Source organism: Rhinatrema bivittatum, chromosome 2, assembly GCF_901001135.1.
Source record: "Rhinatrema bivittatum chromosome 2, aRhiBiv1.1, whole genome shotgun sequence".
Lineage (NCBI taxonomy): Eukaryota > Metazoa > Chordata > Amphibia > Gymnophiona > Rhinatrematidae > Rhinatrema > Rhinatrema bivittatum.
The window spans coordinates 486,692,355-486,706,819 of record NC_042616.1 but is presented as its reverse complement, the minus strand read 5'-3'; the positions used below and the strand labels follow the sequence as shown (position 1 = coordinate 486,706,819).

General features: G+C 42.9%; 1 protein-coding gene across 1 annotated transcript in view; it reads right to left on the bottom strand.

Annotated features, from left to right (window-relative positions):
• BPHL (biphenyl hydrolase like) overlaps nucleotides 1-14,465 on the bottom strand; it is an 83,524-nt gene that overhangs the window by 17,814 nt on the left and 51,245 nt on the right. Inside the window, exon 5 of the mRNA XM_029590548.1 lies at nucleotides 7,091-7,222. Within this exon, the coding sequence (XP_029446408.1) occupies nucleotides 7,091-7,222 (132 nt within the window). The remainder of the gene's footprint in view (nucleotides 1-7,090; nucleotides 7,223-14,465) is intronic.

Here is a 14,465-nt window from a genome sequence, read left to right as displayed (position 1 = left end):
CTCAGGGCCACCCACAGGTGGAGGGACCACTCATGAGGCTGAAAGGAGTGGCTTAAGAGATCCACCAGGATATTCAGATGACCCGGCAGGTACATGGCATGCAGACACATCCCCTGTGAGAGGGCCCAAGTCCACACTTGCACCACCCCCAGGCACAGCGGAATGAACCCATGCCTCTCTGCTTGTTGATATACCACATTGCAACTTGGATGTCCATCCGAATCAGGACTTCCTAGGATGACAACTGGACCCTGAACGCCCACAAGGCGTACCGGATTACCCGAAGTTCCAGGATGTTTATCTGACAGCGGTCTTTGGAGGCAGTCCAGAGACCTTGCATGTGGATACCGTTCACATGGGCTCTCCAGCCTTCAGGGGGAAGCATCGGTGATGAGAATCACCTGGAGCGGAGAGGTTTGGAAGGGTAGTCCTTTTTCCAGGTTGGAAAGATCTTCCCACCAGGATATAGAGACACTCACAGAGGGTCCATGATTGCTACAGGAGCCTCGAGATTCTGGGAAGCCTGTCGTCACTGGGACCGCAAGTGCATTGAGCCCTCCTCATGCAGAGGTGAGCCAGAGGGGTCACATGGACAGAGGCCGCCATGTGGCCCAACAGGCAGATCAGAAAGTGGGCTGGTACCTTCCAGCTATTCCGGATAAGGGCAGCCAGCAAGGCAAGGGCATTCGCTTGGTCCCTAGGCAAAAAAGCTTTTGCCTGTGTCGTGTTCAGTCTGGCACCTATGAAGTCCAGCTGAGGAGATGGGCAGAGATAGACTTGGGGAAGTTGATAACAAATCCCAAAGCCTGCAGCATCTTCACCGCCAGGGCCAGAGCATGCAAGGCTCCTGAGCAGGAGTTGTTCTTGAGCAACCAGTCATCCAGGTAGGGGAACATGTGCACCGAGCGATGCCTGAGGTAGGCGGCCACAAATGCTAGGCATTTGGTAAAAACGTGGGGGGGGGCCGATGCCAGCCCAAAGGGCAGCACTTTATACTGGTAATGTGCTTTCCCCACCACGAAGTGGAGGTACTTCCTGTGGCTAGGGAAGATAGTGTGCATAACCCTCTTTGAGATCGAGGGAGCAAAGCCAGTCTCCTCCTCTGAGGAGCGAGAGCAGTGTGCCCAGAGAGATTATCTTGAACTTTTCTCTGACGAGAAACTTGTTCAATGCCTGGAGGTCAAGAATAGGGCACAAGCCACCATTCTTTTTCAGAATGAAGAAATACCTCGAATAGAACCCATGGCCCCACTGAAGGTGAAGGACTGGTTCCACAGTGCCTGCCATGAAGAGGGCGGCGAGTTCGGTCTGAAGTATGACCTGATGGGTGGACGAATCCCACGAAAGACATGGGGGAGAGGTCTCCAGGAGCCGACTGAAGTTTAGATGTTATCCCTGACGGATGGAAATGAGGACCCATTGATCAGATGTGATCTCTTCCCAGTGATGGGCAACGCTCAAGAGCCTGCCTTTGACCGGGGGATCTGACGTCAGGGCTAAATCAACTAACCTTCACTCCCTCGTTTCCAGTTAAAAGCCCATAGCAGGGGCTTGCTGGGGCCTAGGCATTTGCTGCTAGCGAGGGTGGCCCCTGGAGCTGGTGCAAGGCATGGGAGCCCTGGAGGCTGGAGGATAATAAATCCTCTGCCTGTAGAAGGGCTTCCAGGGTCCTGGCTTAGAGGACATCCTGGCGAGGACAGGACATCAGAAGCGGTAGCGGAAAGCTGTTGAAGCGTCTCATGATGGTCCTTCAATTTCGCTACCGCATCCCAGACTTTATCCCCAAAGAGGTTTTCACTTGTGCAAGGGAGATTGACTAGACTATCCTGGACCTCTGACCTAGAACCAAAGCCGTGCTTCAACGGTGACCGGTGGCAATGCTTACAGGACCTCCCTTGGGACGCAGCCCGGCCTTTCCCTGATGCCAAGGAAGTGGAATATCCCGATATCCGGGAGAGTGGGAAAATCATCAAGGATCTATTGCTTTACCCCAGATCCTTGGAGATACTGGCAAGAGGAACAGTCAGGAGAAGCGTATCAAGGGGCTCACCGTGACCTCTCGGCATTGATGGAGCCGATGCAGGAATGGTAGAAGTAGACTTAGAGGCCCCGAAAAATTTCTCCATCTTGTTGAGGCATGCCCGTCTGCCTTTGGAAGTCATCTGATCACAGATGAAAACACTTACAGACATCATGCAAGGCCCTAGAGGATACAAACCTCGTGCAGATCCGAATAGACATGGTCCGCGGGCACTGGGGACACTGATGAAAACCAGTCAACGCCATACCAAAACACCCGGCGTGCGGTCAATGACCAGCGGACACCGTGAGGTGAGAAGTCAGGAATCGACTGCAAAAATTGGAGAAAGGGGAAAAGAGACCTACCGCCAAGAAGGCACCAACCACGAAGAGGGACCTGATAAGGAAAAAACCAGGAGAATCCAAAATTCTGGAGAAAAATCAGAAAAAGAAGGAGCTCCAAGAACCGCAAGGCAACTGCACCAAGGAAAAGAAAAGACAGAAGGGGGACCTCGCATGGACGTGCTGATAGCAGCATACTGGGCATGCTCAGTGTGCTAGTCAAAGCTTCTAGAAACTTTGACAAAAGTTTTCCGTGCCGGGCTCCATCAGATGATGTCACCCACATGTGAGGACTACCATCCTGCTTGTCCTAGGAAAAGATCTCTTCTGCAAGCACAAAGGATTAACTCAGGAAAGTCTAATCTCCAGAAGCCAGGGAAAAAAGATTTATCTTGAGCTAGCTAGCCAGTCTGTGAGTACAGTGAGGGATTTCAAGAAGTAGTCTACACCTCATTTATTTATTTATATTTTTTGATTGGATTTCCATTTTTCAGCACTTCAAAGCGGATTACATTCAGGTACTGTGGGGATTGCTCAGAATTTTCTCAGAGTTAAGCAGCAAAACGCTTGTGGGAGAAAGTGTAGTGTGTTAGTGAAATGAGAAGTTCTAAATAGAATAAGAACTGTGTCTGCTCATGATTTTGATATTTTTGAAAGAACAGTAAACTGTTTCTGATCTTTTGCATTGTGGATTATTTATATTTTGTTTTCTGTGTACCTGGTGGAATTTTTCAGTAAAAATATTTTCCTTGTTCTGAACACAACTTTTGGAGTGGACTTGGTGAACCTTGTAGTGGCCTTGCAGGTGGTATTCCTGCTCCAAATCCACAGAACCCGTGTTCCTCCAACTTGCTGTGCATGCTCTAGTGCTCTGGAGGACTGGGATGTGTTGCCTTTCTCCTGAAGGGGTTACATAATGGCTCCATTTTATTTATTTAGGTTTTGGCTGGACATCCTGCTTGAACTGCTGAACTTCCAGCCTAATTGTAACCAACTGGAAACCCCCTTATTGTTGTTTCAAAGGGAGGACCAAAATAGCACTATATCATTTGTATTTGTTCTGTAATGCCCTCCCCTCTTGTAACTCATACATTACAGCAACAATCTCCTACCAAGGTCTACCAACACAGACATGTTTTCCATCGCTTCTCAGACATTTTCTAGAGATGTCCTCAAGCATGCACAATAGTTCCCATGCTCCTGAGAACACATAACTTGCCTCGGTTTGTTTGTTTTTCCTAGTGAACGTTTTACTACATGTTTCAGTCTATTGGAGGCTTCTTTTCTACTGTGATAAGCTCTCCAGAGCTATTTTTTTTCTTTGAGCTCTTTCAGTATTTTGGATCCTGGGTCCTTGGTGATTTTTCTCTTTTTTCCTTACCTACCAGCAGGCAGGTGGTGTTAGATACACTGTGGCCCAGGGCAGAAACTAAGGAATGGACCCAGCCAGTGCCAATCACCCTGAAGCACTGCCTCAGTGGTAACATTCAACTTTGCCTGCTTGGATCCCTTCCTCCTCCCCCCCCCCCCCCCCCCCCAAACCAGCCCTGTCTACTAGGTAGGTTTTTCAGCAATTTATTTTTTTGCTGTCTTTGTCAGCAGGCACATTTTGTCTGTGGTTTCTAACACCCTCTGACTGCGGTCCTCTTTTGTCTCTTTAGCCATCTTTATCTAAAAAGTAAAATTTCTTTTGATTTTGTGTCATCAATTTTTTCTAACGATGATAGAGAAGGTAGCCAGCAGCTTTAAGAAAAGTCCAGATTGAGGGCAGATGATGGCCATAGTTGACAAGACATACTACAAAATCCCTTGACATGGGCTGTATTAAGGGGGACATACTCTATAAGGCTCATACTCAGTGACACAGTATTTTGGTTTTCTTCAATGTTGCTCCCCCCCCCCCCCCCCCAAGAGACAGCCTTGGTGAAAAATGACTTTTTCGGGACATGTGTTGCCTTTTTTTTTTTTTTTTTTTAGCTCTTAAAACACTATTGCCCTCAATATTGAAAGCTGGCCAACTAAGTAAGTTAGCCGGATAAGACTTATCTGGCTAATTGACATGGGACATTCAGCAGAAGACCTATGCTGCTGAATAGCCCATAAAAAATTGCAACTTAGCCAGATAAGTTAAATCCAGTTAAGTTAGACCTGCTCTATGGCAGGTCTAACTTATCTGGTTAGCTTAACCAGATAAGTCAGAATATTGACATTTATCTGATTAAGATAGCCAGATAAGTAGCCCCACCCTGATCCACCCATTGCCCACTGCCAAGATATCCGGCAAAGTGGCAGTCGGTGAGCATAGCCAGAAATTCAGTGGCCGCTACTTATCCAGCTAAGTAGTGCTAAATATCAGCCTTGTTTATTTTTTGCCGATGTTATTTCAACTTCATTAATTCAAGATTTACATATTACTTGTTTTAATGAACATTATCATTTTTTTCCTACTCACCTCCCTCATCTTTTTGGTGCTTATCTTTAGGTAGGCAGTCTACCACCTCCACCCTTCTATTTTGCATTAAAATATCAGGACCAAGTTACTGCACAAACCATTGGAGGTAAGGAGTTGCCAAAGGAAGTTCTATAGAAAGGACCAGAGATCAAAGCAGATTTCATTCTCCCAGGTCATACTGAGTATTGCTCTAAGCACTTGAGCATAGAGTTGAGGAGAAATAGTGCCAAGGGCCTACTGAAGCACAAGGTCTATTGATACCAATCTCCTTCAATGCAGAGCTGCTAAAGCAGGGGGATAAGGATGAGTCTGCTCACCAATCCTTGAAGAGGCTGCACCTAGAGCACTTGATGTATTAATCTCCAGAGGTCTAGCTTTGCATTTTCAGTACCCCTTGAGAAACTCTGAAGAGGGTCAACCCTTCTGCTGAGTTCCATCAACACTTCAGCTCAGCAATCTTTGATGAGAAACTTCAGAGGCAAATAGCAGTCACCATCTCAACTCCATCAGAGTGTTAAATGATTTGCCTACTGCTCAGGAACACACCAGTGTGCCAGAGAAGCTCAAAGACTCTGTTTTAGCAATTCTCCCATTCCAATTTGACATAATTTTTCAAATTTAACCACACTCAACTGATTTAACCACAGATATGTTAACCTAAATGAACTTCATATCTAGGGTCCATAGTCCCCTCCAAGGACAAAAGACTGCACATCAACATTCTGGTGCTAAGAGAAATTCATTATGGTTGCACTGAGGAACTCAAGATCTCGTGCTCGTCACCACCTAATTGTCCAGGTATGGGAACACTGAGATTCCCTGATGATGAAGCCAGGCAGCTATGACCGCAAGACATTTTGAGCCACCAAGATGTAAATGGAGCATTTTGTACTGGTAGTGCATGTCCTTTCACCATAATTGAGGAATTTTCAATGGGCAGGATGAATGGGAATGTATGCATAAGCATCTTTCAGATCCAGGGCACACATTCAATCTCAGTTGAATGAAGGGCTGAATTGTCTGGAAGGAATTCATCTTTAACCTCCCTTGGAGCAGCAATTTGTTCAGTTTTTATAAATTGACAATAGGTCTCAATCCCCCTGATATCTGACATTCTCAATATCCAGGTTTATATTAGACTCCTGCTAGGTTTACTGGGTAGATGGATGGGATTGCTCATCCCTCAAAAATTTTGAAAACAGATAGGACAATTGTTACTTGCAGCTCGTTTTACAATTACAACTTTTTGGAAATTTCAACCTAACATGGACCCCTAGAAAGCGCAAGTGCATGATGTGACTGATTTGGAAAAGCTTTGATTTGATTTGGTTGGGGAATCATTTAGATATAAACAAGTGTGGGAGGTGTATCATCAATATTATGATCATACTGCATCCTCTGCTTTGTAGTCCATTGTATTCAAACATATCTCAGATTGAATGTCGGTATATAAAAAATAAATAAAAAATAAATAAATCACTATCTTGTAACAGTATGTACACTGGTTATTGAGATTCTGTGAGGGCTGTGTTTAATTTTTTCTGTTTTATGATGTATGCCAAAAAAATAGGGATGTGAATCGTTTTTTGACGATTTTAAAAAATTGTCCGATATTTTTTAAATCGTCAAAAATCGGTACAGTGCGCGATACAATAGAAATTTTCATGATTTATCGTGAAAAACCGTTACTCCCGTTAGTGTCCACTAACGGGAGTTATTTGGGGGGAGGGCAGGAAAACCGGCACACCAAAACAACCCCTAAACCCACCCCGATCCTATAAAACTAATCCCTTACCTTCCCCCACCCCCCCGAACCCCACCCAAAACTTTTTACGAGTACCTGGTGGTCCAGTGGGGGCGCGGGGACCAATCTTCCGCTCTCGGGCCATCAGCGCCATTTTGACTGCCACTCAAAAATGGCGCCGATGGCCTGATTAAAAAAAAACCCACCCGACCCTTTAAAGATGACCCCTTAGCTTCTCCCACCCTCCCGATCCCCCCAAAACATTTTTAAATTACTTGGTGGTCTAGTGGTAGTCCCGGGAGCGATCTCCCGTTCTCGGGCCGTCGGCTGCCACTCATATAGATGGCGCTGATGGCCCTTTGCCCTTACCATGTGACAGGGTATCCGTGCCATTGGCCGGCCCCTGTCACATGGTAGGAGCACTGGATGGCGGGCGCCATCTTTAAAGATGTCCCTCCCCTCCCCTGATATTGAAAAAAATGGTGCAACAACAGAACCAGAAGCAGGGTAATTAATTTTTTCATGGATCTTACCATCTGTGTTCCTAGCAAATTGACCTATTCCATTAACCCATGCATCCCAGGTTTTAGCCAAATACTCCATTCCATACATATCCTCCATGGGTTTTCTCATTTTCTCACTCCACTTTGCAACATCTCGAACATCTGTGAAAAATGACAGGAAACACGTGAATTAAATCTTGCCTTTTATAAATAGAGCTTTGCTTTCTGTTTTTTTAAATTAATGTCTTAATTCTTTAATAGGTTATCCTATTGACCTTCATGTCAGAATTAAAGAAAGGAGATAATATATCAGAGTAAAATCCATCATAGCAGAACAATACACCTTTCTATTGAAACATGGTAGCTTCACACTTTCGATATTACACAGAGGGCTGGGTTTACCTGTTGAGCACCCCAGAAGCAGGAGCAAAAAGGGGTTGGGGGATGGGTTGTCATTCTCCTAAAATACACCTTCGCACTGAAAGCAATGTCATTTCTTCCTCCATCTCTGTGGCACTTTCTGACAAGCACTACACAGATGGCAGCATCCCATTGTGGGGCTGTTGTGGGGCAAGGCGAAATGAGGTTCTCATAGGAGGAAATAGATTCATGCTCTAGTCATATATAACATATTGTATTTTCAGACAAACATAGTTTTTATTATGTTTTAATAGGGGGATGGTAATGTGATGGGTAATGTGTGTATGAGGTGTGGTGTGAATGAGGGTCAAGCATGAGTGGGGATTTTTTGTGGGTATTATATTTATAAATGTTGGAGAAAATATTTCTTTAATGTATTAAATATTGTATGTAAATGAGGTGTATAAGGTCTGGTCACAATAAAAATTGTAGTTGTAAAGCATGATATGAATAAAAAATAATTAGGATAATTTGTTTCTTTGACCTCTGATTTATATGTCATATCATTCTATATATTCTCAGAGGATATGCATGTAACATATACCTTAGCATCCCATTAAAACCATCCTCTTGAAGGCATAGAGGCAGGCTGGCAGCAATTCTATTTTACAGTGTTCCGGATGTCACTAGCCCATAAGCCTTTATGCCTTTAAGGGAGAAGATCCAACAGGATGCTATAGCTCAGGCTGAGCAGTGTTTGTGAGACAATGCTGCTAAGGAGGCGGTACCCTTACAGCGCAGCACCCCAAAGCAACTGCCTACTCTGCCAAAAAGGAAATCCAGACCTATTTACAAAAATACATGCTTAATGTATTAGCTAATTTATTGGCTAATACATCCTGCTGTCTATAGAGAACCCTATTTACAGGCAAGCAAACTTGCTTTCTCTGTTGACAAGCAGCATGGGGAGTTACTAGCCGAGGATTGTATAGCGGAGCAATCACTTAAAGACAACCTGGCCCCACCAAGTGGATAGTGAACTACTAGGTGAACAGGCTTCACAGAATTGCTTATCCAAAGTTACTGTTTCCTTGGGACATTATTATATTTGATTGCCCACTAATTCATTAAAGTCATCAAAGCAATTGTCCAGACAATAGTGGGATGTAAAGGTATGAACAGATGACCAAGTAAAAGCTTTGCAAATGTCTTCAGTGGAAATAACCCTGAGATGAGAGAATGAGGTCACTATGGCTCTTGCTTGATGAGAGACTTGACAGAGTCTGTAATCTAGAAGCTAGCTAGTGCATTACAGTGTGCTATACAGTCCATTGGACAGAATTTGTTTGACAACTGCCCTTCCAAATCTATTGGGATCCAAGGACATGAAGAGTTGAGAAGCTTGATGGTTAGGTTGAGACTCCTTTGTAATATGCCATGACTCTCTTACAGTGCAAAGAGTGAAAAGCCTGTTCTTCTTTGTGTGCATGCCATCTTGGAAAGAATGTAGGTACCACAATAGTTTGATTAATGTGAAATACAGATACAGTGCTCAGAAGGAACTTGGGGTGAGACTGTAGAACCATCCTATTATAAAAAAAAAAAGGAAGATTTGGGGTGCATTTTAAAAGAGTTGCTCATGTTAAAGGCCCATATACTAGAGTAACTCATATTTTAAAACAGCCCAATTATGTGCATATATGCATGTTCACGAGCAAGCCAATACATGGAAAAAAGGGGTGGAGTGAGGACATGTCTGGGGTGGGACCAACATTTATGTACGTAATTACGGATTTTAAATCCAATACCTACAGTGTTGGCTGTTACCCACGCTCATTTACTTCTGCTCTTGAAGAGGTGTAAGTCTGAAGTAAACTTGTTTTAGGCCTAAAATGCGTGGGTGAGGGATCTGGGTAATCTGGGGGGAGTGAAGGAAAGGACCAGTAGGGTCTCGATGACTAAGAGATAGACTGGGCAAACTGGTGGATTAATTGATCAAACTGGTTATTTCTTTCACGCACGCATGTTTTAAAATCAGCTTAGCTAACTCCATGGATCTGGCACAGCTCAATGCCCTGCAGGCCATTCCGTGCCTGGCCCTGCGCATTTACAGCAAGACGCATTGGAGAAACTCACTTCAGCGTTTCATCAGCTGCACGCACAGAAGACCCAAGGTGCTACTTCCAGTAATGAAGGTCAGTTACCGGAAGTAACTTTAAAGACTACTGTACCGCTGGCTGCTCCAGTTCATTTCTCGGGAGAGATTCAGAGAACCAAGGGCTTTCTAAACCAGTGCTGCATGCATTTTGCAGTACAGCCCTCTCACGTCCCCACAGCTTTTGCCAAGACTACTTACATTCTATCTTATCTTGATGGAAGGGCCTTGGAACGCAAGGATCCTATTTTGCAGGATATTGACGGATTTTTGGACTTATTTAAATCAGTTTTTGGCGATCCTGCCTGACTGACCATTGCCGGTTCTGCTCTGGTGGACCTGAAGCAAGGCAACCGACCACTGGCTGATTTTGCGATAGAGTTCAAGACTCTTGCTACAGAACTCTGCTGGGACTCCAAATGCCTGAAAACTCTCTTCTTCAAAGGCCTGGATACTCGCTTGAAAGACGAGCTGGCCGCTCATGAAACACCTGACTTGCTGGATGAACTAATGGCTTTGGCTACTAGAATCGACCACCGGCTTCGTGATAAGGTGAAAGAACTCCAGCCTAATAGAGGACCAGGTCAGAAGGAGGTTAGTGCTAAACCTGCACCTCGGATGGTTCCAGTAATTCCTGTTGCCAGTGGAGATGAACCGATGCAACTTGGTCTGTGTTATGTGTCCCAAAGCTGAGCCTGACCTGTGGCCCCTCACGAGACTTCCCCCGTGGGCGTGGTCAGCTGCCACAGTGTCCAAGGGTCCACCCAAAACCTTACAAACAATAACACATACGTGCGCTTGGTATATTTTAAATCATATGCGTGCACTTGTGCAGATGATTTAAAATTCCTGCATATGTGCACTCATATGTGCATATACACATATGTGGCCACACACACATGCGCATTTTAAAGTTACTGTCCCAGTGAATATGAAACCAGAAACTGTAGTTCACTTTCTTTTCATACCAAAGCAATGGCCACGAGAATCAATGCTTTCTTGGTGAGAAACTTCGGGTCAACTAATTTGAGAGATTCTAAAGAAGGTTTCATGAGTTGAGTTGGGACTATATTGAGGACGCAAGGCACTGAAGGTTTACTGACCAAAGTTTGGAATTCCACAGCCCTTACATGAAATTTTATATCAAGAGGTCAAGAGAGATTGGAGCCCCATCCTCCATTGCTTGACAGAAGTCTGGCTGTTTTGGGTCTGATGATTCTATCAAGAGTTTTAGCTTCTGTAGAGCTCACGAGTCACAATCTGGGCATACAGCATGGAATGCTGGAAGACCTTCTTCCCAAATACATCCAGTGCCTTCAGGTCCCTCCTAGGAAGGCATGTTAAGAGTGATCACAAGCCTGCTTAGAGAGCTTCAACGGCAATTCCACCAACAACAACTGCACCACCACAGACTGGTGTAGCACCTGGATTATCCCAAATTCCGGGATGGCCTGAGCTTTATACTTGAAGTCAGTTTCTGAGTTACCTGAATATTTGATATAGGTGTCAGCCACATCCTCATCTGAAGGTCCTGGAGGACTTTGTGAAATGGGATAGTCGCAGAATACACTGGGGGCTGAAGGAACTGAAGAAGACTGAAGATATCTATTCTCGAGTTGTTTTCTTTTTTAACATTGATGGGCAGAGTTTTTACCAATTAATCCAAAAACCTGGAGTAGCAGAGATCCTCTGGAGGGGAGGCATGCTGAGACACGTCCTGTAAGGAATTAGATGGGATCCCCATGAAATCCTCCTCATCACCTAACCATGGAAGAACACTAAGCCAATGAAGATGGTAACTGAGGTAGAGACCTTAGCTAGTCCGGTGCAGAAATATCCAGAAAGAACACAGAGTGGACAGAACCCATTTCTTCTCCTTCTGATTCATGAAGGAATTCTCTGAAAGGGAGAGTCCATTACCTCATTGTGAGGACTTATTCCCAGTATTGGAAGCTCTTGCGAATATGTATACCGGTGTGGAGCTTGGAGCAGTTCCACTATTTTTATTTATTTAAAAATGTATATTACATTTATTTAAAAATGTATATTTATATAAATATAAATATACATTTATATTTATAAATGTATATTAAATGGCATAGAAAAACTTCCTCCATTTTGGACAGGAGAGGTTCTAATCTCCCTCTTCAGTCTTCAGGGCCTAAAGAGGCAAGAAAGAGGCAAAAAAACCCAAAAACCTTCACTAGCTCTGATAGTGGGGCTCCCACTGGCAGAGGGACCCTATATTCTGGAGTTGGAGAAGCGACATCCTCTACAGACACCCAGATCAGTTCATCCTCACTAATAGCTGCCAGTAAAGCCGAAGAGGAATGTGGAGTCATGCCAGCTTTGCCTGCTGTGCAGGTGGATGACATTGAGGCCCTCCACACCAGCTGTGTCTTTAATTCCTGTCAACTAGCATTTCACTACATAGATCATGCCAATAACTCTTTCGGTGCAATCATATCCACCATGGGACTCTTGGACATTTGCACCAAAGTGCTCCAACACCACTGATGGAATTGTGGTTTGCTGCGCTGAGCATGTTGACTGCCACCTATAATGCGAGCTACCCATTGATGACACTGATGGTGCCCTGCTCAGCTCTGGGTAAAAAAAAAATGGCTTGGCATCATGAAGATCTTCTATGCCATGACAAACTATGGGACCTGATGCATGGTTCAGAGGGAGGTATCTTCAAAGGATACTAATGAAGCATTAGAGTTAGGGCATCCCAACAGAGAGGTTCCACTAATAAGAAAAGTTGTCCAAGTGCCTATAATTAAAAACTCACTTGAGCTAAAAGATTTCAATTTATCCCTGTCAACTGAAAAGCAGAATAGTAATACAAACAAAAAAAACACTTTGAAATGTTTGTATGCCAGAAGTCTAAGAAGTAAGATGGGAGAATTAGAGTGTATAGCAGTGAATTATGGGACCAAGGAAACAAACCGGAAGCCAGTCAATCAAAGCCAGAAGGCAGGAAAACAGTGGATAGACCAGTAGCCTTAGATAGGGATATGTTATAGTATAATAGGTTAAAAGCACCCAACTTTGGCCGAGTTTTGCAAAATTGGCTGCATCGGGGGCTACAACACATATAAAAATATATAATCAGACATTAATATATGACAAAATATAAATCATAAAAACATATAAATGATAATAAACTTAAAAACATATAAATAAGCACATAATATAAATAAAACAAAAAACAATGCACACATGTAAATAGCCTAAAAAAATCTGTACTTAAAAGGCATATTAAATATTAATGATGATGATTTTGTTAAAAAACTATATTAATACATAATAAAAAAATATGATAATAAAAAGAAGAACCAGAGATGAGATAAAAAAAAGGAAAATACCTTATATGCTAACCTCGAGTGATATAAACCTCTTTATTGTCAGTGATATTAGAGTGTAAAATGAATTGTATATGTCTGAAGAAGGAAGAAAAAGTTAAAAAAAAAAATCTGTACCACAGAACAGATAATATCAGTTGGAAGAGGCATCTATTTATTTTCTATAATGCTGATGTATTCTACATAAGAATTAATTAAAAAAATAAATAAATCAATTATGGATGTGGAAAACTTAAATATCATAAATGTTAATCATAGCACACCTCGATTCGATTTCTTGATTCTTAATAGCAAATATGTAGTGCACATACTGTGCAATTGTTACATGGTGGTCTTTTATCTATACAGCTTACTTGTGTAAGAGTAGACGGAGCAAGTAGGTCTTTCAAATTGTTCTCACATATATAATGCAGGTTATTTACCAATGAAGAAACTTTTCGTGAAAGAGCAATAGAAATGAAGGCTCATTTCATCAGTAAAAATTATCCTACGAGATACATTGACTGGATACATAGGTGCTCTAAGTAAAAACTGAAACGATATACTTATTCCAAAGAAAAAAACTAACCGAATTGTGTGCCCTTTCACTTTTACCAATAAGTCATGAGATATAAGAAAGATCTTAAGAAAGCATTGGGCAATTGTTCAGTGTCTCCCTTGTTTTAAAGATAAAAATATTATGATTGCACGTGAGAACAATTTGAAAGACCTGCTTGCTCCATCCACTCTTACACAAGTAAGCTGTATAGATAAAAGACCATCAGGTTACTGTCCATGTAACAATTGCACGGTATGTAAAGTGAATCTGAAAACAGATCAGATCACTATAAAATGATCATTCCAAACTCACTAGCTTCACAAATTGTAAAAGCAGTGGAGTAATGCTGCACATTGTCCTTGCAATAAATATTATATTGGCAAAACCATCAGACCACTACACAAAAGAATCATAGAACATAAAAGTGCCATTAATAGGAAATTAGATGGTAGACCTTTGGTAGGTCACTCTATCCTGGCTAACCACGTTTTTGATGATTATAAATTCATCGTTGTTTGTAAACCAGTTTTATGTTAAATCTTTTTTTATTATTAATAAATGCATGGAACAAACCAAAAGATGGCATATGATACATATTGTGTTCTGTTACATATCATACAACTGTAGACTTCTTTGAACATTTTTCAGATCCCCCCCCATCATACCCAACCCACCCCTTTCCCCCCGCCCTTCCAATCCCCCCCCCCCCCGCACTGAGACAGACTAATGAAATGTAACAACAGAGATCGTAAAAGAGAAATCCAACAAGATCACTATAATATCGTCAAACGTCTATGCGGTTAAGAAATTGACTTTTAGAGTTATGGCGTAAGGTCAGAATGAATGGCATCCAAACTGTGCTGAGAGCTCTTCTGATCCTGACCAACAGTTGACTGCTGGACAAAGTTTCCATAGTTAGGAGATGGAGAATGGATGATTGCCAATGTGCCATGGATGGTCCTTCCGGTTTACGCCTTACTGTAA